This window comes from Candoia aspera, chromosome 4 (assembly GCF_035149785.1).
Source record: "Candoia aspera isolate rCanAsp1 chromosome 4, rCanAsp1.hap2, whole genome shotgun sequence".
Taxonomy (NCBI): domain Eukaryota; kingdom Metazoa; phylum Chordata; class Lepidosauria; order Squamata; family Boidae; genus Candoia; species Candoia aspera.
In genome coordinates, this window is record NC_086156.1 from 61,534,647 (window position 1) to 61,560,188 (window position 25,542).

The 25,542-nt window shown below is 40.2% G+C and overlaps 1 protein-coding gene across 1 annotated transcript in view; it reads right to left on the minus strand.

Annotated features, from left to right (window-relative positions):
• The window catches only part of DDC (dopa decarboxylase), a 63,266-nt gene that overhangs the window by 28,776 nt on the left and 8,948 nt on the right, over window positions 1-25,542 (minus strand). The window contains exons 5-7 of the mRNA XM_063304241.1: window positions 20,818-20,961; window positions 3,858-3,924; window positions 522-616 (exon numbers count right to left, since the gene is read on the minus strand). Of these exons, the coding sequence (XP_063160311.1) occupies window positions 522-616; window positions 3,858-3,924; window positions 20,818-20,961 (306 nt within the window). The remainder of the gene's footprint in view (window positions 1-521; window positions 617-3,857; window positions 3,925-20,817; window positions 20,962-25,542) is intronic.

Genomic DNA, 25,542 nt, shown 5'->3' on the forward strand with positions numbered 1-25,542 from the left:
CTGTTTATTTGAGAAAGGTTTATATTGAAAATTGTAACTGATCAGTGAATAGCCTATTTAGTCGACCCTCTTCCTTGCCCCAAAAGCCCAATCAGCTCCCTGATTCAGCAGAAATCTGAGGGCAATGAAGTAATAAGACAATAGCTAGAACTTCAATGGAGAAAAATTTGGGATAATTGAAATTAAACCTGGGTTACAGCCTAATGGTATACCTATTCCAAAATGAAAGGAATAGCCTGGAGAAAGCACTTCTCTGCTGTCATTCCATCTGCACCAAAGAGACAGCATGGCTCTTCTGTACTGTGTAGGACCTACTTTCCTAGCATTCTGGTGGGCAGAAGTCAAAGCAATCATTGGCTTGCTGTGAACAATTTACTTCATTTGTGGGTGAAGTTGCTAAGAATCTGATAAGGTTTTTGAATGCTGATGTTAATACCAAACAGAGTGTCTTACATGACTGTAAAAGCATCAACTAAATAGTCCTACTGTATTTCATTCTGAATTATAGGAACGTGACTTACCTCTACTCCACTGAGAAGGTAATGAAATTCAGGGCAGATGAAAGCACTCCCAGCATAGGCTGCATCAATATGCATCCAAATATTTTCCTCATTACCTAGAAACAGAAAAGTCTTAGATGCAATACATTTTAATTAAAATTTTTAATTAATTAAATTACTGGAAGGATGGCAAGAATGGGTGGGTGCCCCATATAAAGCAGGGGACCCACAGAACTAGCCATTTCTCAATGTGATTGGCAAATGGTGTCCTACTGGCTGTTGACAGTCAGAGAGAGAGGGTTTAACCCATGGCCTGGCTGAATACACCTTTCATATCCAAAATTAGGACACCACTACTGGGGGGCAAGCCTGAATGAAGGCTATAGAGGCATGATGCCCTGTGGGCATCAACATAGGGAAAAGTACATTTTCTGCCAATACAAACTTCTGCTTGCTCAGTGATAGGTAGAGAGTACAATAGCTTGACAGTAGGGAAAGGCTCTAATAGTCATAGAGCATCTCTGAAATCCATGAGGCAATTAGTTATCAGGTTTAATTTATTTCCCATTAATTTCAAGGGCAATTAGTTATAAATAATTTAGTTTGAATGCTACCCATGAATTCTAGAAGCAGCTGTCTTAGAAAGGCAGTATAAATAAATTGCCATTTTATATTTGAGAAAGTTCTGTTCATTGTTCTGAAACTTACTTTAGACTGTTAGTTCTTAACAACTTTTGACCAGTCATTAGTGTCCCTTTCTAGGAAAGGTGCCAAATAATGATGGCTGCATAGCTTCTGATGTTCTTGAAAGAGATGGATTACCTGGACCCATTCCCCACTCAGCTCAGACTTGGCTATGGAAATGACTCAACCTTGGACCTCCTCATGGATAATCTTTTCAGGGAGTATGATCCTGTTGATTCTCTTAGATTTCTTGTACTGTTCTCTTAGATTTCTTGTACTGCAGGATTTTAAGCTGTTTTATTATTTTAAAGATTGGGTGATTTAGAGGTTTTATTATAAAATTATAATTTTATAATACATATGTGCACCCTATTAACATTTTCATTGAACCATGATTTCAAGATTCCTTTTCTGATCAGTCATTGTCAGCTTGGATCCCACAGATTATGTGTGTTTGTAAGTGCGTTAATTTAAATTCACCATGCACTTTTTACACACTGAACTGCATGGATGTGTATATAGGGAAGTGCAGCACTTCAGAATAATTTGGAAAAGATGCTTTGGGGTCTAAACATTGCACTATTGCATATCTTCAAAGACTTGTGTCTTTTCCCTAGGACTGTACAATTGCCACATGATCCTGAGAAAAAAATATGGCTGCCTGAAAGAGTTCCAGACAGGTGCTATGTCTGGTCCCTCACAGATGCTGAAGCACCTTCCAGGAATCAAATCCAAGAACTGGAGTTGAATTCAAAGCCAGATATATCATCTATATCTACTGTTTTTCAGTCCCTAAAATGTTAGTTGCATTATCAAAACATCATTTGGATTCCAAGATCCTGACTCTGGAGCATCAGGATAATGGCCAGAAGTGGAACATTGTTCTACAATATATGCCTGGCCTGCATTTTAAATATGCTGAATGAAATAAATACTGCACAAAGAAGCCATCACAGTGACTATTCCGGCTGGTGCTACCCTTTGAGGATTCTTTGGGGTTCCCCTACATTGACCCAATGTCACTTTATAATGTGGAGGGGAGGGTAGAAAAAGAATTTATTTTGAATCTTAAAAAAAGATGTTTTGGTGCTTAGCCTGCCCAGGATAAATGTATATAACAGTTGGGGGCCGGGGGTGGGGGAGAGAGAATTATTTCCTTTCTGCTTCCTAGAAAGTTGTGGGAAAGGCAAACAGTGAGCAACCAGAAGAGGAGAAATGGAATTAGAAGAGTAGTGACCAGAACCTAGAAGACAATTTGCTTAAATCACATTGAAACCAAGGCCCTCTCAAGCAGGAGAGAATCCCAACTCCTTATGACCAACAAGAACAGACATTTTGTGTTTTGTTGTTATTCTAACCATTTATTCAAATATGTTTAAATTTTATATGGTTTCCTTATTATGCACTGACTGTATGAACTTGCTAAATAACTGCAATAAAACTGAATTGAATAAATACTGTAGGTTTGTACAACCCTTGATAAAATATCAGAATAGATATCCAACATAGATATCTACTGTAATGAAATAGAAGAATGTGAAAGTTGCTGCAGGTATCATGTTGCTCAATACATTGTAGGTAACACTCAGTGAACAACCAAAAAGAAAGGCATTAAACCCCACCTTGTTCCCTGATGCTGCCGTTCCAGATTGGAATCCTCCTTGCTGCAATGGTTACTTTTTCATGTTTTTGTTACACCTTCTACATAACAAGCCTGTACGCTATTCCCTTTTCCTAGGTCACTGGTCATGTCTATAACAATGTCCTGAAGACAAGAATATGCAGGTAGATACAGGGTCATATAGGGAAAACAATAGTGATCTCCCAATAAGGTTCATAATCTTCCTGGATCCACCATTGCCTGGGTAAGGGGGATCTTTCATTAGTCTCAGCTAATAAACCAGCTGTGCCCTTATCTGGAGGAAAGAAACCTGACACTGGTGACACAAGCTAGCCACTACTGGTTCGTGGGACAGTCCCTGAAGCAGCTTTGGAAACTGTAGCTAGCCAAGAAAGTGGCAGCTTAAAGGGTCTGCATCACATCTGTGTTGAAACAGCTCCTCTACTTGCCAGCTGTTTTCCAAGTCCAATCCAAAATTCTCACTTTGAAGTAAAGGCTGCACACAGCTTAGACTCAGGATACCTACCGCGAGACCTACTCCTGCAGAGCCTGCCCTAGACTTCCAGGTCTTTTGCAGGTTTCATCATGGATACATCTGATATCAAAAGCAAATTCTCTTTTTTTCTTGATGGAGCTTTCATCATGGAACGAACTGCAGTTGAAGTTGAGGGCAATCTCCTTATTACAGTTTAGGAGGGAAAGGAACGCCAATCTTTTTTCCCCAAGACTTCTAAGGATTTTACATTTCTGATTTTTACAGGTTCACATAAGTGGTTTTTAATGTTTACATATAAGTATTATAGCCTGTGGAAAGTGATTTGGGAATGGGCCGCATATAGATGAATAAAATAAATTGTTCCCAGCTAAAGGATTCAGCCATCTGCTAGAAATGATGCCACAAAGGTGTTTGTCTAATTAAATTGTGCAGGAATACTGAGCTTTTCTGCTGAGCAGGTCTCTTACTCAAAATCCTAAAGGGCTTAATGCAATATGAGAGACACACCAAAAGCAGACTTTCAGTGTTGAGATAAAATGACCACTTGTTCACTTACAAATAGGACCCAGTTCTAGCAGATTGTCAAAGGAGCAGCACGTCGTGGTTCCAAGAGTTGCACAAAACTGCAGATCCAAAAAAAACCCCAAAACAAAAATAGACATTTTAAATGTAATGATAATAGACAATCTAAAAATGTAAGTATTATTTTAGTATACTCTCTGTTGGCACAAAGCTGACAACATAACTTCATGCAGCCATTTTCTAGGGTGTTCTATGATTATGCAGGCATATTTTATCAAACAAGGACAGGAAAATATTTTCAATTAAAAACAGCCTAGATGTAGTACATGGTAAGCTTGACTGTAGATAATATGACCCAGTTTGTGAAACGAAAGGATAAATCCACAGCTGAAAAGCTACTGGAACAATCCACTGAAGCCTATTTTTAACTGTGTACTTTTATTTCTTTGTCGATCTCTTGTTGTATTCTATGTTTGCATAATGTTTTTCTGCCATTTTTCCCCTGGTGAAGGATCTCTGCATGTTTGGGAGATGCTTCAGAAATCCTCAGGAAGTCTCTTTGTGAAATGTACCAAAAACTGTAGCTTTGTAATACTGTAAGTGCTTAAAATTTTCTGACAAATATTGCCACCACCCAAAAGCACAGTGCACAGAATAACTTTGAGGAATGCTCAACAGTTCCAACTGGTTTCTGTATTACAGCTTCATTAATTCTGGCTTCTGGAGATGTTGAAACCAATCTTACTATTTCTGTAACGATAAAGTTGAGGTTTGGACTAAGATTGGAGGAGCCAAGTTCAAATGCAACTTCCTAGGTTTCCTCAGGCACTTATTATGCCTCTGCTTCTTACCTGATGGGGATGTTGAGAACTGTAAAAGAAAGAGCCATGACACTGCCTGGAGTTCCTTCAAAGAAAGACTGGATTATACAGAGAGAGAGAAAGAGGAATGGAGGCATTGTGGAAAAGAATTTCAAACCTCTGACCATTGCTTAGAGGTTTATATGTGGATCTATGTTAATGGATATATATAGAAAACTTTGCACACTTATGTTTGCAATAAAACAGTTATGAACTTCTAAATATGAGTAAGTTCAAGTTATAACCTTTCAGAAAATGATTGTGTGCAAACTACAGAAAAACTAGATTTTTTTTACCCTAATACATTTTTAAAAAAATATTTATATCTCAATTGTGATTTACAAGGTGGCCCACCATATTGTTAAAATATACATCCAATTAAAGAAAAAGGGTTCAGTTATTGCTATTTATTCTCATAACATTTACTTATTCAGTGTGAGATATAAAAGCTATAAATAATAGCAGTTTTACCCACTGGCATCATTGGCCCACAAATACTGGTTTTCCCCTCCCCATTACACATAGCATAATTGTCAGGGAATATTTACCCCACAAGTAGCTTTGCAGATAAGAAGCTTCATAATTAAGGCTGCACATACTCGGCCATCTCTGCATGGCTACATAATGATTAAGCATATTAGTTGCTACCAGGACGTGTATCCATGGGTGATAAAAGCCATAGCAAATATTCATTTTAGGGCAGATGTTAGATTGACGATATAGCATCTCGGTCTCCATGTCCTTTTACTGTTTAAATGCAGAGATTCACAAACTCCAGTAATCCGTTCAGGCTTTTTGCCATTATGAATAGAGATGTAGGCCTGTGATATAACTCTGCTGTGTCATTGTTATGAATGTCTTTCCTACAAGCCTGCAGGCAATCTCAAAGCCCCTTACATCAATTCTCAAAAGCTACTCAAGCTAACAGCAGCTGCTCTGTGTGTGTGTGTGTGTGTGTGTGTGATGGAGGCCTAATACTGCATCTAACCCAATTTGAAATCCCCATTACAACAGTGTAATCACATTTGGAGCAGGGACAGATTGTCTCCCTTGCAAATTGTTCAGACAGCTTACAAACCACCCCAGACTTGCACCTTTTCAGAGTGTATCTTTAAATATAGCACTGCTGCTCCTATTTTGGAAACAAAGCAGTCAGTTGTATAGTTGGTACAATTACCACACCCAATCAGATAGTTTTAGCATTTGGCTAAGGACAGGACCAGATATACATCTTGAATTGCTGCAAAACAAAACAGAATGGAAGTGGGGTGCAGATGGGGACAATTAATTTCATATAGACAATTAATTTCATATAGTCATATATAATTTCTAGTGGTTAAGGCAACTGGCTAGAAACCAGGAGACTGAGAGTTCTAGGCCCAACTTAGGCATGAAAGCTGGCTGGGTAACTTTGGGCCAGTCACTCTCTCTCAGCCCAACTCAGCTCACAGGGTTGTTGTTGTGGGGAAAATAGGAGGAAGAAGGAATATTTGATATGTTTGCCGCCTTGAGTTATTTATAAAAATAATATAGGCAGGATATAAAATAAATAAAATAAAATAAACAAACAAATATAACAGAGTCCTGTCAGACATGTATTCTGGCATAGATTTTTGTGGCCATAAGTGAACTGGCAATTGCACGAAAACAAGTTAAATCAATGATGCATAAAAATGTGTGCCTCAATTGATTAATTCCTCTTTAAAGTGCCAGGAAGCTCACACACCAAGGCACGGATGTGAAATCATGTGCAGTACCCACCCCTGAACCTTTTTGTGGCCTCCAGAACCCAGCAATGGAGTAAATAATGTTACTTGAAGGCTCTTTTAATTATTTCAGTGCTTTGAAAAATACTTTTGATCCATTAAAAACATTAGGAAACATTACCAGCACTGGGAAAATAGGTGGGTCGAGAAACACAGCCCTTTGGTAGCCTAGCCCCCTCCCGTGACCAAGGGTGTTTGCAGGCTATGGTCCAAAAGTCAAGATTCTGGCTAGTGTATTGAAAGCTCTGACCATTTTTATGTGTGATGGTCAAATGGCAGCCATCTTGACTTTGTTGACTATACCTTAAAGGCACCCCTGCCCATGACCCTTGCAACTGCAGTCACTCTCCTAGGGCAGCCCTTGGCCTGAGAAAGGTTGGCCCTTCTATCTGAAGAAGCAAGTTCTACTGAAATTGTTTCTCAGAATATACATTGTTAAGATGGCCCTGAGGTCAATAAGGCATGTTGTAAGTAATTCTGAATAGGTTCCAGCCTTAATTTATTTGATGTCTAGTAATGAAGATGTCAAAACACCAACTACCAGTTTACCTGTTCCTGGACAAGTAGGAGACTGCCAGACCATGTTTTTGATCTCCTTACGAAGAAATGCTAAGTTCCCTCCTCCTGAGGGATTCTCACGCCACAAAGCATTCTTCTCCTACCGCAAACAATAAACAGGCCTGCAATTGACCATCCACACTTAAGACAGTTCAGACTTCGGTCTTTTTTTTTCACTTGTGCATCTCACAATGTCCCATCCAAATGATAGACATGACATGGCTTAAAGGGAGGATCTCTTCTCTTTTTTTATCTGACCTTATTGGCAGCCACACTTCAGCAAAGGATCGTTACCTTGTTGTGGTGCTGGAGCTTGAGCACCTCAATGATGCCATGAGCTAAACCGTGAAGGGCCACCCAAGACGGGAAGGTCATGACAGAGAGGTCAGACTAAATGCGATCCCTGGGGAAGGTAATGGCAACCCACCCCAGTATTCTTGCCGTGAAAACTAAATGGATCAGTACAACCAGAGATATGTCGGTATACCATCGGAAGGTGAGACCCCCAGGTCGGAAGATGGTCAAAATGCTACTGGGGAGGAACAGAGGATGAGCTCAACTAGCCCGACGTGATGACGCAGCTAGCTCAAAGCCGAAAGGACGGCTAGCGGCCGACGGTGCTGGTGGTGAACGGCGAATCCGATGTTCTAAGGATCAACACACCATCGGAACCTGGAATGTAAGATCTATGAGCCAGGGCAAATTGGATGTGGTTATTGGTGAGATGTCAAGATTAAAGATAGACATTCTGGGCGTCAGTGAACTGAAATGGACTGGAATGGGCCACTTCACATCAAATGACCACCAGATCTACTACTGTGGACAAGAGGACCACAGAAGAAATGGAGTAGCCTTCATAATTAATAGTAAAGTGGCTAAAGCAGTGCTTGGATACAACCCAAAAAACGACAGAATGATCTCAATTCGAATTCAGGGCAAGCCATCTAACATCACAGTGATCCAAATATACGCCCCAACCACAAATGCTGAAGAAGCTGAAGTAGAGCAGTTCTATGAGGATCTGCAGCACCTACTGGACAACACGCCTAAAAGAGATGTTATTTTCATCACAGGAGACTGGAATGCTAAGGTGGGCAGTCAAATGACACCTCGAATTACAGGTAAGTATGGCCTGGGAGAACAAAATGAAGCAGGACATAGGCTGATAGAATTTTGCCAAGACAACTCACTCTGCATAACAAACACTCTCTTCCAACAACCTAAGAGACGGCTTTATACATGGACTTCACCAGATGGACAACACCGAAATCAGATTGATTACATCCTTTGCAGCCAAAGGTGGCGGACATCTGTACAGTCGGTAAAAACAAGGCCTGGAGCTGATTGTAGTTCAGATCACGAACTTCTTCTTGCACAATTTAGGATCAGACTAAAGAGATTAGGGAAGACCCACAGATCAGCTAGATATGAGCTCACTAATATACCTAAGGAATATGCAGTGGAGGTGAAGAACAGATTTAAGGGACTGGACTTAGTAGATAGGGTCCTGGAAGAACTCTGGACAGAAGTTGGCAGCATTGTTCAGGAGGCGGCAACAAAATACATCCCAAAGAAAGAGAAAACCAAGAAGGCAAAATGGCTGTCTGCTGAGACACTAGAAGTAGCCCAAGAAAGAAGGAAAGCAAAAGGCAACAGTGATAGGGGGAGATATGCCCAATTAAATGCAAAATTCCAGAGGTTAGCCAGAAGAGATAAGGAATTATTTTTAAACAAGCAATGCGCGGAAGTGGAAGAAGACAATAGAATAGGAAGGACAAGAGACCTCTTCCAGAAAATTAGAAACATTGGAGGTAAATTCCAGGCAAAAATGGGTATGATCAAAAACAAAGATGGCAAGGACCTAACAGAAGAAGAAGAGATCAAGAAAAGGTGGCAAGAATATACAGAAGACCTGTATAGGAAGGATAACAATATCGGGGATAGCTTTGACGGGGTGGTCAGTGAGCTAGAGCCAGACATCCTGAAGAGTGAGGTTGAGTGGGCCTTAAGAAGCATTGCTAATAACAAGGCAACAGGAGACGACGGCATCCCAGCTGAATTATTCAAAATCTTGCAAGATGATGCTGTCAAGGTAATGCATGCTATATGCCAGCAAATTTGGAAAACACAAGAATGGCCATCAGACTGGAAAAAATCAACTTATATCCCCATACCAAAAAAGGGAAACACTAAAGACTGTTCAAACTATCGAACAGTGGCACTCATTTCACATGCCAGTAAGGTAATGCTCAAGATCCTGCAAGGTAGACTTCAGCAGTTCATGGAGCGAGAATTGCCAGATGTACAAGCTGGGTTTAGAAAAGACAGAGGAACTAGAGACCAAATTGCCAATATCCGCTGGATAATGGAAAAAGCCAGGGAGTTTCAGAAAAACATCTATTTCTGTTTTATTGACTATTCTAAAGCCTTTGACTGTGTGGACCAGAACAAATTGTGGCAAGTTCTTAGTGGTATGGGGATACCAAGTCATCTTGTATGCCTCCTGAAGAATCTGTATAACGACCAAGTAGCAACAGTAAGAACAGACCACGGAACAACAGACTGGTTTAAGATTGGGAAAGGAGTACGGCAGGGCTGTATCCTCTCACCCTACCTATTCAACTTGTACGCAGAACACATCATGCGACAAGCTGGCCTTGAGGAATCCAAGGCTGGAGTTAAAATCTCTGGAAGAAACATTAACAATCTCAGATATGCAGATGATACCACTTTGATGGCTGAAAGAGAAGAGGAACTGAGGAGCCTTATGATGAAGGTGAAAGAAGAAAGTGCAAAAGCTGGTTTGCAGCTAAACCTCAAAAAAACCAAGATTATGGCAACCAGCTTGATTGATAACTGGCAAATAGAGGGAGAAAATGTAGAAGCAGTGAAAGACTTTGTATTCCTAGGTGCGAAGATTACTGCAGATGCTGACTGCAGTCAGGAAATCAGAAGACGCTTAGTCCTTGGAAGAAGAGCAATGACAAATCTCGATAAAATAGTTAAGAGCAGAGACATCACACTGACAACAAAGGTCCGCATAGTTAAAGCAATGGTGTTCCCCGTAGTAACATATGGCTGCGAGAGCTGGACCATAAGGAAGGCTGAGCGAAGGAAGATCGATGCTTTTGAACTGTGGTGTTGGAGGAAAATTCTGAGAGTGCCTTGGACTGCAAGAAGATCAAACCAGTCCATCCTCCAGGAAATAAAGCCAGACTGCTCACTTGAGGGAATGATATTAAAGGCCAAACTGAAATACTTTGGCCACATAATGAGAAGACAGGACACCCTGGAGAAGATGCTGATGCTAGGGAGAGTGGAAGGCAAAAGGAAGAGGGGCCGACCAAGGGCAAGGTGGATGGATGATATTCTAGAGGTGATGGACTCGTCCCTGAGGAAGCTGGGGGTGTTGACGACCAACAGGAAGCTCTGGCGTGGGCTGGTCCATGAAGTCACGAAGAGTCGGAAGCGACTAAACGAATAAACAACAACAATTGGCAGCCACAGATGAAGATCCTATTCTCCTGGTTTCTTGAAATAAGCATCATTTTAGTACCCTACTTATGTGTGTACGTTGGTTCTAAACGTTCACTGCCTGCAAAAAGGATACTGTGCAGCTATGCTTCCTACTATCATAGATTACCTCCTGCTGCACAGTGTTAGTTGCCTATCACAGCACACTCATGAGGCAAGGAAGAGGCCTCACATTCACGAATCTAGCGGTGGCCGGGGTAAATGTGACCAACCCCAAATCTCATCCCATGTGGTAATGAAACAGGCTATAAATTCAGTCTACTTCATTTTAGAATGCCTGAGCTCTTATCTCAGTGCTATTCAGATAATTTCTAGACTAGCTAGAAAATTGTCAGCTTTATATTCATTTGCCTGCTACAAAAACAGGGAATCCCTAAGACGACATCTATATTATTGTTGTGCATTAACTGTGCCTACACAACAAGAAAAAAATTCTGCTCTGGCTCTGCCTTCCTTTCCTCAATGGAGTTTATGTAGTAAGAAAACAATCTTCTTTACAAAACGATCTCAAGAGAAGCAAATGGGGAAAAATAGGAGACAACCTATTGGATAAAGTAAAGGTATGTGTGTTTGAATACTCCTGAGAGCTAGAAATGTCTGCAAGAAAACAACAAGGCTCAGAGAGCACCAAGGACTCCACAGCTAGAATCTAGCCTGGGCAGAAGGATTAGTGAAGCAGTTTTTCTTTTTAACAAAAAGGCTTGTCAAAGAAAATCCATGGAGAGAACAAAGCCCAGCCTCCAGCTTGTCCTCCTGTCAGGGGAAGTCAGCAAGCAAAGGGCTCTGTACAGTACTCATTGTGGCCTGCAAGCTGTGAAGTGCTGAAGCATCAGTGCCACTAAACCAGCGGTCCCCAACCCTTTTGGCACCAGGGACCTGTTCCATAGAAGACAATTTTTCCACAGACTGGGGGGGGATGGTTTTGGGATGATTCAAGCGCATTACATTTATTGTGCACTTTATTTCTATTATTATTACATTGTAATACATTGTAATTATACAACTCACCATAATGCAGAATCAGTGGGAGCCCTGAGCTTGTTTTCCTGCAACTAGATGGTCCCTTGTGGGGGTGATGGGAGACAGTGACACCCAAAGTGTGTTGCTTATGTCCAGTCTACTCCGTAATCTCGTTTTGGTTGCTGTCACTGCAGAAAACCCTGCTTCACAAAGACAGGACATTGGAAATGGAAGCAGGCTTTTCAGTGCTTTTGTGGCAATCTCAGGATATTCCGCCTTGACTTTAATCCAGAACGTATGGAGATCTGAAGTTGTCTCAAACACACTTTTAAGGCCACCGTCATTTGCGATCTCAAGCAGTTGATCCTCTTCTAGCATGGACAAAGTCGATTCACCTGGCTTATTCACAAATGGGTCGCGGATCCATTCCTTCCCAGTTCGGGGGTCTTTTGTGGTTGGGAAGTAATGCTCAAACTCTTTTGAAAGCTGAGATAGGTGATCATGCACCAGCTGGGAGAAAGAAGGCCCTGGCTCAGTCTCTTTCAAAATCTCTGCTAATGTTTGAAACATGTCAAAAATCCCAATGTTCACTCGTCGCCCCCATAATTCCAATTTGGCTTTGAATGCAGCCACTTTATCTGCCGTCTTGAACACAGTTGTCGTTCTCCCCTGAAGTGACAGTTTGAGTTCGTTGAGCAGGTTGAATATGACACACAAGTAAGCAAGTTTTGCGACCCATTCTGTGTCACTGAAATGTGCTGCCGGTGATGACTTTTTTCTAAAAGAAATCTCTGGAGCGGCTCTCGTAACTCAAAAACTCTGGCCAGTGATCTACCTTTAGAAAGCCATCTCACTTCTGTGTATAAGAGAAGATGTGTGTGCTCTGCATCCATCTCCTCACAGAGCTGCGTGAACAGACGTGAGTTAAGAGCATGTACTTTAATGTGGTTGATAATTTTAATCACATCCTGCAAAAGGTTGTTAAGATCAGGTGCATTTTTTGGCTCACCAGCATTTCTCTATGGATGACACAGTGCATAGACTCACATTCAGAATCAACCTCCTTGACCCGAGTAGTGAAACCAGAAAGCCGTCCAGTCATGGCAGCCGCTCCATCCATGCATATACCGACACAAAATGACCAATTCAGTTTTCCTAATATGTAATCATTCAAAGCTTCAGCAAAGGATCGTTACCTTGTTGTGGTGCTGGAGCTTGAGCACCTCAATGATGCCATGAGCTAAACCATGAAGGGCCACCCAAGACGGGAAGGTCATGACAGAGAGGTCAGACTAAATGCGATCCCTGGGGAAGGTAATGGCAACCCACCCCACTATTCTTGCCGTGAAAACTAAATGGATCAGTACAACCAGAGATATGTCGATATACCATCTGAAGATGAGACTCCCAGGTCAGAAGATGGTCAAAATGCTACTGGGGAGGAACAGAGGATGAGTTCAACTAGCCCCAGATGTGATGATGCAGCTAGCTCAAAGCCGAAAGGACGGCTAGCGGCCGACGGTGTTGGTGGTGAACGGCGAATCCGATGTTCTAAGGATCAACACACCATTCGAACCTGGAATGTAAGATCTATGAGCCAGGGCAAATAGGATGTGGTTATTGGTGAGATGTCAAGATTAAAGATAGACATTTTGGGCGTCACTGAACTGAAATGGACTGGAATGGGCCACTTCACATCAAATGACCACCAGATCTACTACTGTGGACAAGAGGACCACAGAAGAAATGGAGTAGCCTTCATAATTAATAGTAAAGTGGCTAAAGCAGTGCTTCGATACAATCCAAAAAAAGATAGAATGATCTCAATTCAAATTCAGGGCAAGCCATCTAACATCACAGTGATCCAAATATACGCCCCAACCACAGATGCTGAAGAAGCTGAGGTAGAGCAGTTCTATGAGGATCTGCAGCACCTACTGGACAACACGCCTAAAAGAGATGTTATTTTCATCACGAGAGACTGGAATGCTAAGGTGGGCAGTCACATGACACCTGGAATTACAGGTAAGCATGGCCTGGGAGAACAAAACGAAGCAGGACATAGGCTGATAGAATTTTGCCAAGACAACTCACTCTGCATAACAAACACTCTCTTCCAACAACCTAAGAGACGGCTTTATACATGGACTTCTCCAGATGGACAACACTGAAATAAGATTGACTACATCCTTTGCAGCCAAAGGTGGCGGACATCTATACAGTCGGTAAAAACAAGACCTGGAGCTGACTAGTTCAGATCACGAACTTCTTATTGCACAATTTAGGATCAGGCTAAAGAGATTAGGGAAGACCCACAGATCATCTAGATATTCCTAAGGAATATGCAGTGGAGGTGAAGAATAGATTTTAGGGACTGGACTTAGTAGATAGGGTCCTGGAAGAACAATGGACAGAGGTTCGCAACATTGTTCAGGAGGCGGCAACAAAATACATCCCAAAGAAAGAGAAAATCAAGAAGGCTGTCTGCTGAGACACTAGAAGTAGCCCAAGAAAGAAGGAAAGCAAAAGGCAACAGTGATAGGGGGAGATATGCCCAATTAAATGCAAAATTCCAGAGGTTAGCCAGAAGAGATAAGGAATTATTTTTAAAAAAGCAATGCGTGGAAGTGGAAGAAGACAATAGAATAGGAAGGACAAGAGACCTCTTCAATAAAATTAGAAACATCGGAGGTAAATTCCAGGCAAAAATGGGTATGATCAAAAACAAAGATGGCAAGGACCTAACAGAAGAAGAAGAGATCAAGAAGAGGTGGCAAGAATATACAGAAGACCTGTATAGGAAGGATAGCAATATTGGGGATAGCTTTGACAGTGTGGTCAGTGAGCTAGAGCCAGACATCCTGAAGAGTGAGGTTGAATGGGCCTTAAGAAGCATTGCTAATAACAAGGCAGCAGGAGACGATGGCATCCCAGCTGAACTGTTCAAAATCTTGCGAGATGATGCTGTCAAGGTAATGCAAGCTATATGCCAGCAAATTTGGAAAACACAAGAATGGCCATCAGACTGAAAAAAATCAACTTATATCCCCATACCAAAAAAGGGAAACACTGAAGAATGTTCAAACTATCGAACATTAGTGCTACAGTAGCACTCATTTCACATGCCAGTAAGGTAATGCTCAAGATCCTGCAAGGGAGACTTCAGCAATTCATGGAGCGAGAATTGCCGGATGTACAAGCTGGGTTTAGAAGAGGCAGAGGAACTAGGGACCAAATTGCCAATATCCGCTGGATAATGGAAAAAGCCAGGGAGTTTCAGAAAAACATCTATTTCTGTTTTATTGACTATTCTAAAGCCTTTGACTGTGTGGACCATAACAAATTGTGGCAAGTTCTTAGCAGCATGGGGATACCAAGTCATCTTGTATGCCTCCTGAAGAATCTGTATAACGACCAAGTAGCAACAGTAAGAACAGACCACGGAACAACGGACTGGTTTAAGATTGGGAAAGGAGTACGGCAGGGCTGTATACTCTCACCCTACCTATTCAACTTGTATGCAGAACACATCATGCGACATGCTGGCCTTGAGGAATCCAAGGCTGGAGTTAAAATCTCTGGAAGAAACATTAACAATCTCAGATATGCAGATGATACCACTTTGATGGCTGAAAGCGAAGAGGAACTGAGGAGCCTTATGATGAAGGTGAAAGAAGAAAGTGCAAAAGCTGGTTTGCAGCTAAACCTCAAAAAAACCAAGATTATGGCAACCAGCTTGATTGATAACTGGCAAATAGAGGGAGAAAATGTAGAAGCAGTGAAAGACTTTGTATTTCTAGGTGTGAAGATTACTGCAGATGCTGACTGCAGTCAGGAAATCAGAAGATGCTTAATCCTTGGGAGAAGAGCAATGACAAATCTCAATAAAATAGTTAAGAGCAGAGACATCACACTGACAACAAAGGTCCGCATAGTTAAAGCAATGGTGTTCCCCGTAGTAACATATGGCTGCGAGAGCTGGACCATAAGGAAGGCTGAGAGAAGGAAGATAGATGCTTTGGAACTGTGGTGCTGGAGGAAAATTCTGAGAGTGCCTTGGACTGCAAGAAGATCAAACCAGTCCATCCTCCAGAAAATAAAGCCAGACTGCTCACTTGAGGGAATTATATTAAAGGCAAAACTGAAGTACTTCGGCAACATAATGAGAAGACAGGACACCCTGGAGAAGATGCTGATGCTGGGGAGAGTGGAAGGCAAAAGGAAGAGGGGCCGACCAAGGGCAAGATGGATAGATGATATTCTAGAGGTGACGGACTCGTCCGTGGGGGAGCTGGGGGTGTTGACGACTGACCGGAAGCTCTGGCGTGGGCTAGTCCATGAAGTCACGAAGAGTCAGAAGCGACTAAACGAATAAACAACAAAAAAACAATCATTCAAAGACTTGAATAGTTCTGCAGCTGTGGTGTTGGTTGGCAACAAAAGTGCACGTAACATATCTTCATGCACATCCTCCTGAAAAATATATCGCACAAAAACAAGCATTGTTGCCTTGTTGTCAACATTTATAGACTCGTCAACCTGGATTGCGTACCACGGTGACTCATTAATCCTCTCTAACAATTGTGCCTCAATATCCTCTGCTGTTTCATCAATTCGTCTAGTTTTGGTGCTAGCCGAAAGAGGAACACGTGCCACCTTCTGAACTGCAGCCTCTCCTAAAAGTTCACGGCAAATGTCCTTAGCAGCAGGCAGGATCAACTCTTCACCAACAGTAAAGGGCTTCTTAGCTTTAGCAATGCGGTTAGCCACTAAGAATGATGCCCTCGGTGCAGACACATTTGATGAAGTGGTGGCCTTCAATAATTGCATCTGTTCTTCGTGTTCACGTTTTTTTCTTTTGAAAAACTCCAGAGGCTTGCCTTTTAATGCAGGGTGCTTGGTCTCCATATGGCGAAGCAGTTTTGAAGGTTTCATGGCTTCATTGGATAGCCGGTCACCACATGTTGTACAAAGCGGGCTTGGAGAATGTGAATCATCTGTTGCAATGAACCCGTAATTTAAGCAGGACTGTTGGTATTTTCTTTTAAATGCAGCTTTCTTTTTGTTGGCAGTCTTAGAGTCTTCTGCTGTCTCAGCATTGGGTCTTTTCCCCTTTTCAAAGCTCTCCAGCGACGTTTGTTTTTTACTCATTTTGGCTAGGGGTAGCTTGTGGGCTTACCAAAACTGTGACTGAGACAAGTGTGCAGTGCGGGAAAGAGGCGCGGATGAAAGTGGTAAATAAAATGACGGGTGGGCCACACGCAAACTAAAGTAAGTGTCGGATTCTGACTTCTCATAAGAAGCAAGCAACCTAGATCCCTCACATGTGCAGTTTACAGTAGGGTTCGCGTGCCTATGAGAATGTCCTGTTCTGAACTGTGACTTGGCACGGAAGGTGAAGTAATAACCTTTATTAATACAGTAAGGGTGGTACAAGTTCAGTGGTTAGTTGCTGGTTGGCACACGGCAGGCTATTCAGTATGGTGGTAAGCAGGGTAATGGCTTGGGTTGGCTTGGCAAGGTCACGCTGGCGAAGGCAAGGCTTGGTAGATTTCGCACTGGATCCAAGCAAGGCTTGGCAAGATTCACTCTGGCAAAAACAAGGCTTGTCAGGATTCACACTGGGTACAACAAGGCTTGACACAGAGTACTTGTGTGCTTGCCAGCAGGGTTGAAGAGCATAGTCCCTTCCAGAAAGCCAGCAAAGTCAAGCAGACCCAGCCACAGAATTCCTTGGATTCACAAGGCACACGTCAGGCGCTAGGACTGGCACGGAAACCAGCAGGTTCAGGCAAGGAGCTCCAGCCTGGTAACCCTTGGCAGCAGCGCGGCAGCAATGGAAGCAGCGGTGGAGAGTGGAGGAGGCATAGGAAGGTAGGCCTTGGTGGAGGATGGGTCAGCAGGGCAGGGCTGGAAGCAGCTGAGGGCAGCGAAGGCGCAGGCAGGCAGGCTTGTCTGGTGCTCCAGCTGTGCAAGGCTTGGAAGGTCTTCCCAGTCCTGGATCCTTAGAGGTAAGATCTGGAAGCTGAGCCTGAAGAACGGTTGTCCCCGACAACACATTCCTCTTTTTCCCAACCTTTTATTCTTTTTCCTTTGTGCCATTTGGAGATAACAGCCAATGGGCTTGCTTTCTTTTTGGTGCTCCTTCTAACTGTCAAGCTGGGCTCTGTTGCAACTTTTCTGCCGTTGCTGCAGAGCTCAGCACTTTTCCCGCCATTGCTGCAAAACTCAGACTGCATTCTGACAGAATTACTGCTGCCGCTCATCTGACAGGAGGCGGAGCTCAGGTGGTAATGCGAGTGATGGGGAGCGGCTGTAAATACAGATGAAGCTTCACTCGCTCGCCCACTGCTCAGCTCCTGCTGTGCGGCCTGGTTCCTAACAGGCCACGGACCGGTACCAGTCTGCAGCCCGCGGGTTGGGGACCCCTGCACTAAAGGATACTTCCAACAAGAACATCTGGAAATGCTAAAGAGGTATTCAGTTCAATTCAGTTCCCAGAAAAAAATATTGTCAGCTATTGGGTAGGGTGACTTCTGTACAAGTCTTCTTTAAAAAAAAAAATCGGGAAAGCAGAATTATTAAGGGTAAAGAAATAAATCAGTGAAGATAACAGACTGAATCTGGAGGTATGCTTAAAGTATACCTTACATGACTGACTCCTTAGAAAATGGGATGCTAAAACAGATTAAGGAAACAAAAAAAATGGATTATATGGATAATAATTTAATAATGTAAATATATTATCAGAGATATGGAAGTATTGCATTTACACATCTTGCAAATAATCGTATGAATTTCAAAGAAAGTTTCTATAAATTATAGAACAGATGGCATCTGCCTCCTCATAGACTGAAAATCGGGCAAGATAGAAATGTTGGAAATGGAATTACTTAGATTTATGTTTATTATATCTGTTGGTCATGTATTAAAATATTAAAAGTATTGGACATTACTAAAACCAAAATAATATGTCAGGTTATGTGTCACTATTGTTTAATTATGTAAAAATATTTGCATACCGGCTTTCCATTTAAAAATTTCTGAGTGGTTTACAGTTAAATTAACACAAGCATTCCTTATACATTTATCCATATATGCATTAAATAACCAAAGGAACATCACACATTCTTAACTGAAGTACTGAATAAATTAAATACATCAATAAATAAAACCTTTTTCTTTCTATTTGAAACAGCTTTTGTTTTATCTTTCCTTACATTCACTTTCCATTCATTCTGCTGGCAAAATAATCTGACTTCTAATACTTTTTTTAACACTGGACTCATATGTTTTCTTCCTACAACCATTCTACCTTCACTCTTTTTTATTTCAGTTCTTCTCTTTTATTTCAGTTCTCTCTTTTCCTCTATTCCCAAAATCATAACTTCCCAAAATCCACTCTTGTCACTACCAGATATGACCTGTTCCATGTTTAGAGTCTGTTATCACCTTTGTATCCTTTACTAATTCTTTCAATCTTCCATCATTAAAAAAATCAATTATATTCTTTCATTTGCTATGTGTACATATGAATAGACTTATATTTGCATCCCTTATTTGAAACAAACAGATCAACTGATCATCATCCTTATTCTCACTGGGTCTTCAAATGGTTTTTACTCCCTTACTGTATCTCATTTCTATCCATTCATTCAACTCACAAAACAGAATTATTTCTTTTATTCTGGATCACATTCATTGAAAATGTTACTTGGTTTTTTACAAAACCTATTTCTGTTTTTGCATTATCACTATTTCCTGGAGCACAGCATACAACTATCATGAACCTATGGATTCTTACTTTCATGAACACCCACAACTTAGATGACAGCAATTCATACTTTTGACATACATTTCAGGCTATTAATTCATGATTAAACCCAGAGCTTTAATTCCCTGCATGTAGTTATCAACCCACTCTACAACATCAGACCACTTTCCTCTTCCCCTTTCCTTTTATTTTCACAAGGACACATCTGTTTTTTTTTTCTTTCATTCATTTCATTTGTTAATTCATGCTCTAACATATACTCCTCTTCCATTTCATGTCACAATCTTGGAAATAATCAAATGGGGACATATATATGGCCCTGTTCCTGCCCATCAGGGCTCTGGTCAATCCAGGTTGCACATAACATTTTTTTACTAATACAGAAAAATTATAGACTAGATTAGCAGCCTTAGTTATGCTTTTGATACATGCAGCATTCCTTACTAATAGTCAGAACAGTACCAGAACCTTTAGTCTGGCAAGATTGATGTGAAGGAGTAGGCGAAGTAATCATGCTGAGTTGTAGCTGCAACTCTAGTTACTTTATCGGTCACACCACATATAGAATCTTGCCAGACTAAAGGTTCCTTAACTGAGCTAAAGGGAAAAGTACTCTTGGGAATCTAGGGCGGTGCTAGTCAAACTTTCTTCCTCGGCCTCCCCACACTCTCCAAGCTCCAATTATCTGCAAACTGTGAGAACGTTTACCTGCCTGGAATGCGCTCTCTACTCCCTCAGCTCCAAGCTCCATAACAGCAGCAGCATTCAAAATTCATTTCCTAGCTCCTGTCAGATGCCATTTCTCAGATATATGGGACCTAGAGGGAGTTGACCTTGTTCAATCTAGTCATAGGGATATATTAATACAGGAGAAAGTGGTCTCAGAAATAACCAGGTCTGGGGCCCTGTAAGACCTTAAAAGTGGCAACAAGCACCTTGAATTTTATTTGGAAAGCAGCCAGTGTCGCTTTCACAGCAGTGTGATCACCCAAGTATAACAGGAAACACCCATCACCGGCTGGGCCATCACGTTTTGTATCAGCTGTAATTTGTTTGTTTATATTTCAGATTTTGTCACCACCCATCTCACACGAAGTGACTCTGGGCAGTTTACAATAAAATGATTGCAAATTAAAGATTAGCTCAACTAATAAGAATATAGGCATATATTGGACTGCCAGTTTTTGAACTAGCTACCTTCTTTCTCCTTTGGGAATAATTATCTGCAACAATTATTGTGAGTAGCTTCAGACTTGGATGGATGGGAAATCATATGAAAAATGTAGGTGCTTTGGCTAGACTGGGAAGTTGAGAAACATTCCAGAAGAAAGCAGTTGCAAACTACCTTCATACTGTATTGCCAAGAAATATCCATAGATATATCCATGAAGTTACCAAGGAATGTTTACCATAGATGTTATGACTGAAGATAGTAACTATGATTTAAAACATAGAGCAGCAGACTAATTAACAACTGCCAATCTTATTTGTATGCTTATTCTCCAGATATTAACAAAAATTGAGATATCTTACAGTACTTACAAAGAATGGGATGAGACCAGCAGCTTTATCTGCATCTAGAACCTTTCTTAGAGTTGACCCACGTACAGAAAATGAGTCATCTGTGGAGACTTGTTTAATTTTCACTCCAGCAATCAAGCCACCCTTTTCAACTGATGAATGAGCCTGTATGAAATGGAATAAAGTTTATCCTAAAATTTCATTTGCCTATCAATGATTTCCTCAAAATATCTTACAATTACTAGAAGATGTAATTAAATCTTGCTAATGTAAGTGAAGAATAATATACAGTAACAAATATCCTGCACAGAGATGCACTTTTATTGTTTGGTGACTATAGCACTAAATGAGCATTTGCAGGTAAGGAAAAATCATTGCAGATCAACAATGAAATGCAGATCATATCACATCAGATTTATTCTTTTAATAGGAAATTAAATCACTCAGCTGTAAGTCATCAAACAATGCATCTTAATGTATTATTAGTCTAAAAACTGCAGTGATCCCGTCATATATATATACTGAACACATGAGTATTACTTATGCATCCCTTTTCCCAACTGTAACATTCAATAAATTTTACCCAACTATAATATTCAATACATTTTACCCAGCTAAAACATTAAATAAATTTAAACAATATAAAAGCACAGCACCACTAATGAGCTACAGGATCTGATAAGTCATACTTTATAATTCAAATAACTGAATTTATAAGAATGCTTCTATGTAAGCTAAAAGATTGTTACCCTCAATTCTTAATATACTTATAGTTTCTTTCAGTAAGATAATATCTTGCCTTTTCAAGAATACTCATTTGCTCTTCTACATGTATAAAATATAAAATATTAATTAATATTAAATATTAAATATTAATTAATATTAAATATTAATTAATATAAAATATTAAAATATTCTATGTGCCTTTCTAGGTATATTTCTTTTATATACCTAGAAAGTATATAATATAGTATATCACTTCAGTCTGTTATCTATAAAATATAAGCATTATTCATTATGAAGACACAAGTCACTTAATGAGAAGGAAACAAAATGTTAGGAAATTCAGGATTTAAAATATAATTTCAAAATTCAATTCAGCATGGGATTATTGTAAAATAGGAATAGAGAAGTAGAGTCCTTAGGATAAATACAGATTCTAAAAACTTCTCTGCTGGCTATAGCATGGTTCTTGATCCTAAAAATACATGCTTATTCCCAATGAGGGAGTAAAAGCACTATATATAAAAACATTAAAACTAAGTATAGGAAATATAACCTATACAATTAGTTCAAAAACAAGTACTGTATGTGAATTTAGATTCCTCTAGCAGCACTTTTAGCCAAGCTGACCCACATTTTCTATAGGAATATGTTGATGTAAGACATTATTTAGAAAGGTCTGCACAAGAAATCTGCAAGGCCAAATTAATATTTCTCCAGATATTTATAAGGCTGTTGTGTGTCTTTGATTTATAGGACACAAATCAAATTAAAGCCTTAATTCATTTTTTTCCTTTTTACATCAGTATTACTTTTGTCCTTTTTGTTCACAATGTTATAGTTGCTGACTTGCTACAGCAACTGCACTGTAGTCGTTTAAAATGAAAGAGTGTACAATTCAACCAAATGCATGCAATCCCATTTTCTTAAATCATTATGATCACAGGGGAAAAATACCCATAAATATATTTATATTTCTTTAGTGCTCCTACCCAAAATCCATTGTTGTTGTTGTCCTAAAACAACCTTTGGAGGGAAAGAGGATGAAACATATGCTTGAATTCTTTGACATTTGTTCCAGAAACTTGCTTCCTTGTCAAACCTCATTTTTCTCCTTAAGTTGGTTTGCTCCCCTGCCCCCTTGTTTAATTCCTGCTTTAAAAGGTCACAAGCATCTTAGGGCAAATCTTTGTGCAGACAAAAGAATCCCCTGACATTCAGCAGGCATAGCGAGCAGTCATTCCTCTCAGAGGATAAACTACTGACAATCAAAAGCAGAGAAGATGTTTTAACAGAGGGTTAAAACCTCCCTGGGACTGGGAAAATTCTGTCAAAGCTGATTTGGCTCAGTTTTCCTAGCTCTACCCTCTTTCCTCATGAACATTTGGTCATTTGCCCTTTTCCCAAAGTTACATCCTTTCATATGTATTTTCTTAATAGATGCATTTTTGCAGGTGATTTTCTCTAACATGTGTTTTGTTTGCACTTACGCCTAATATGCATTGCAAAATTAAGAAAAATGTAAATGATTGCATAAATGCGTTGTAGTTTAATTAAACTGAATTTAAAATGCAAACCAAACAAATTTCTTAACATCCTTAGGCACTACAATGCAAGTTCAAGGATACTAAAAAAACAGGAAAAAAGATTGAATAACTATACTGTTTCTGTACCTTTGAGCATTAGAACCTGCCTTTCTCAGAGCTATCCCTTCAGAAGTACTTGAGATTTCCAAGGAAAAATATATACATTAGAAAGAGGAAAATTTTTATTCATTACAATGAAGCAAATCAGTCAAATACTATATAGTTTTTAGATTTTTTTAACCTGCCTTTATTATTTTTATAAATAACTCGAGGTGGGGAACATATCTAATATTCCTTCCTCCTCCTATTGTTTTTGTATTAACTGAATTTATAACTTTTAAGCAAATGTATCTTTTGGTTATTAGCTTACAGAAATCAGTATGATCAGCAATAATTACTACAAAGTCCTTTCATCCAATTTATGCTATAATTTTTGTAATATCTTCTGAGATGTCATCTTCAGCTTTTGTGTTCAGTAGTTTGATAGCCAACTTGCCAATGGAACATTCATTGGCATCTCAGGGACAGTGATAAAATAAAATTCCTTTAATATGCAAACAGATTTTGCCAAAGAAATTGAACTTTCAGAGGGAGAAAACATTTTATTCATCCTTATTCTGATCTACATGTGTCCCTATGTCAGGGCCCATTACAGAATCAGCTTCAGCTGAAAGCATGTGACTCTGTCTAATACTGTGATATTAGATGGGACAAATAGAGGAATTTTAAAATATCGAAGAACAGAAGCCGTCTCTGACATTTAAATATCATCTTTGCCAGAAAAAAATGCATATTAATTGGATTTCTGTGGTATATTGTAAAAATGATAAAAGACCAAGGTCTTTTTGCTTTTTAAGCTCCAAGCTTTCCCTGATCCTGCCTCCAGGGCTAATCACCACAAGGAAAAGAGATTGCTCTGGCCAGTTGTTGACATAAAAGGCTTCTGGACAGCTGGTGCTAATACTGAAATTACTTCTCCAAGGTTGCCGCTAAAACACCCCCACCTCAGATGAGAGATCATCCCAAGTCAAAGAAGTTGAGGCGGTAATTAAAAGAAAGCATTTTGCATGTAACTAGACTAGCCTTCCCCAACCTGCCCCTCCAGATGGGTTGGCCCCACAACTCTTAAGAATTCCCAGCCAGCCAGAGGTGCCCAGGTGTTGTTGGCAACCAGTCTCCTCCAGCCTTGACTTAGGATGCCAAATGCCTTAGACTATTTTAAGAACAGACAGTGAGCAGACAGAGCCAGGAACACTAGATAGGAACATTATTTTAATGTTATTTGTTTCTGCCTTTCCAGATGAAAAGACCCAAGGCAAGTTCCAAAGTATATTGCAAAGGCAATAAAAGCCAGTTAAAAGAGACTTCTGGTGGGGACATGGCGGACTGAACAGCTGTGCTCGTGGGCTCCACGGGCAGAACTGACAATGCGGCAGTTTTTTGGGGCTCAATCAGCTGGTGTCAGGAAATTAGGCAGCCCATTTCTTAATTTTCAGCCATTTTTTTATAATTTCTTTTTAATGCTAGGTTTTGAAAGAATTCAGAAGGAAGATTAGATTTATAACTTACAAATGATGAGGTGAGCATCCTCTTAACAACTACACAGTGAGAATCAAACCAAGGTTTAAAAAAACATTTATGAACAGGCTACTCTTTCTATAGATTTTAATTTAGACGTAAGTGATGGGTAGGACTCCAGAATTTGGTTAGGAAGATAATGAAGTTGAGAACAATGTTCCTGAAGAGACTGGTTGAAATGTATAGCTTCTGGTCTATATCTCCAAGCAACATTTCCAGAAAAGCTGGCTTTCTATAGCAGCAGAATGTCATCTTCCCCTCTGAATCTCAGTTTTAATCATGATGGCAGTGAACCCACCAACTCAGCTCTATATTTCTGCCCACTGATCAGGTCTGAACACATCAAGAAGCCTAGTTTCAGCTCAATATGGCTAAATAATCATTTATTTATTTATCTGCTTTATATTCTGCCTTTCATTCAGGAATGTCACATAGTATACATAGTTCTCCCATATATCTTTTCCCACAAAAACTCTGTAAGGTGGGCTGAAGTGAGAGAGAACTATTGGCCCACAAGACTGAGCTTCTGTGGCTGAGAGTGGACTAGAAACCAGGTCGCCCCCTTACCAGTCCAACACATTATCCACTACACTATGCTGGTGTCTAATAAAGAGCACTCTGGTAACGCTGCCCTTTGGGCATGACATCTATCTATCTATCTATCTATCTATCTATCTATCTATCTATCTATCTATCTATCTATCTATCTATCTATCTATCTATCTACTTTTTAATATACCACCATCCTCCAAGTAGAGTCAACAACCAAAATAAATATAACAGTAATACAGAATACAAAAATAATAATTAAAACCATCAAAGCATATCATAAATTACTATAACAAATCTTTTAAAAAAT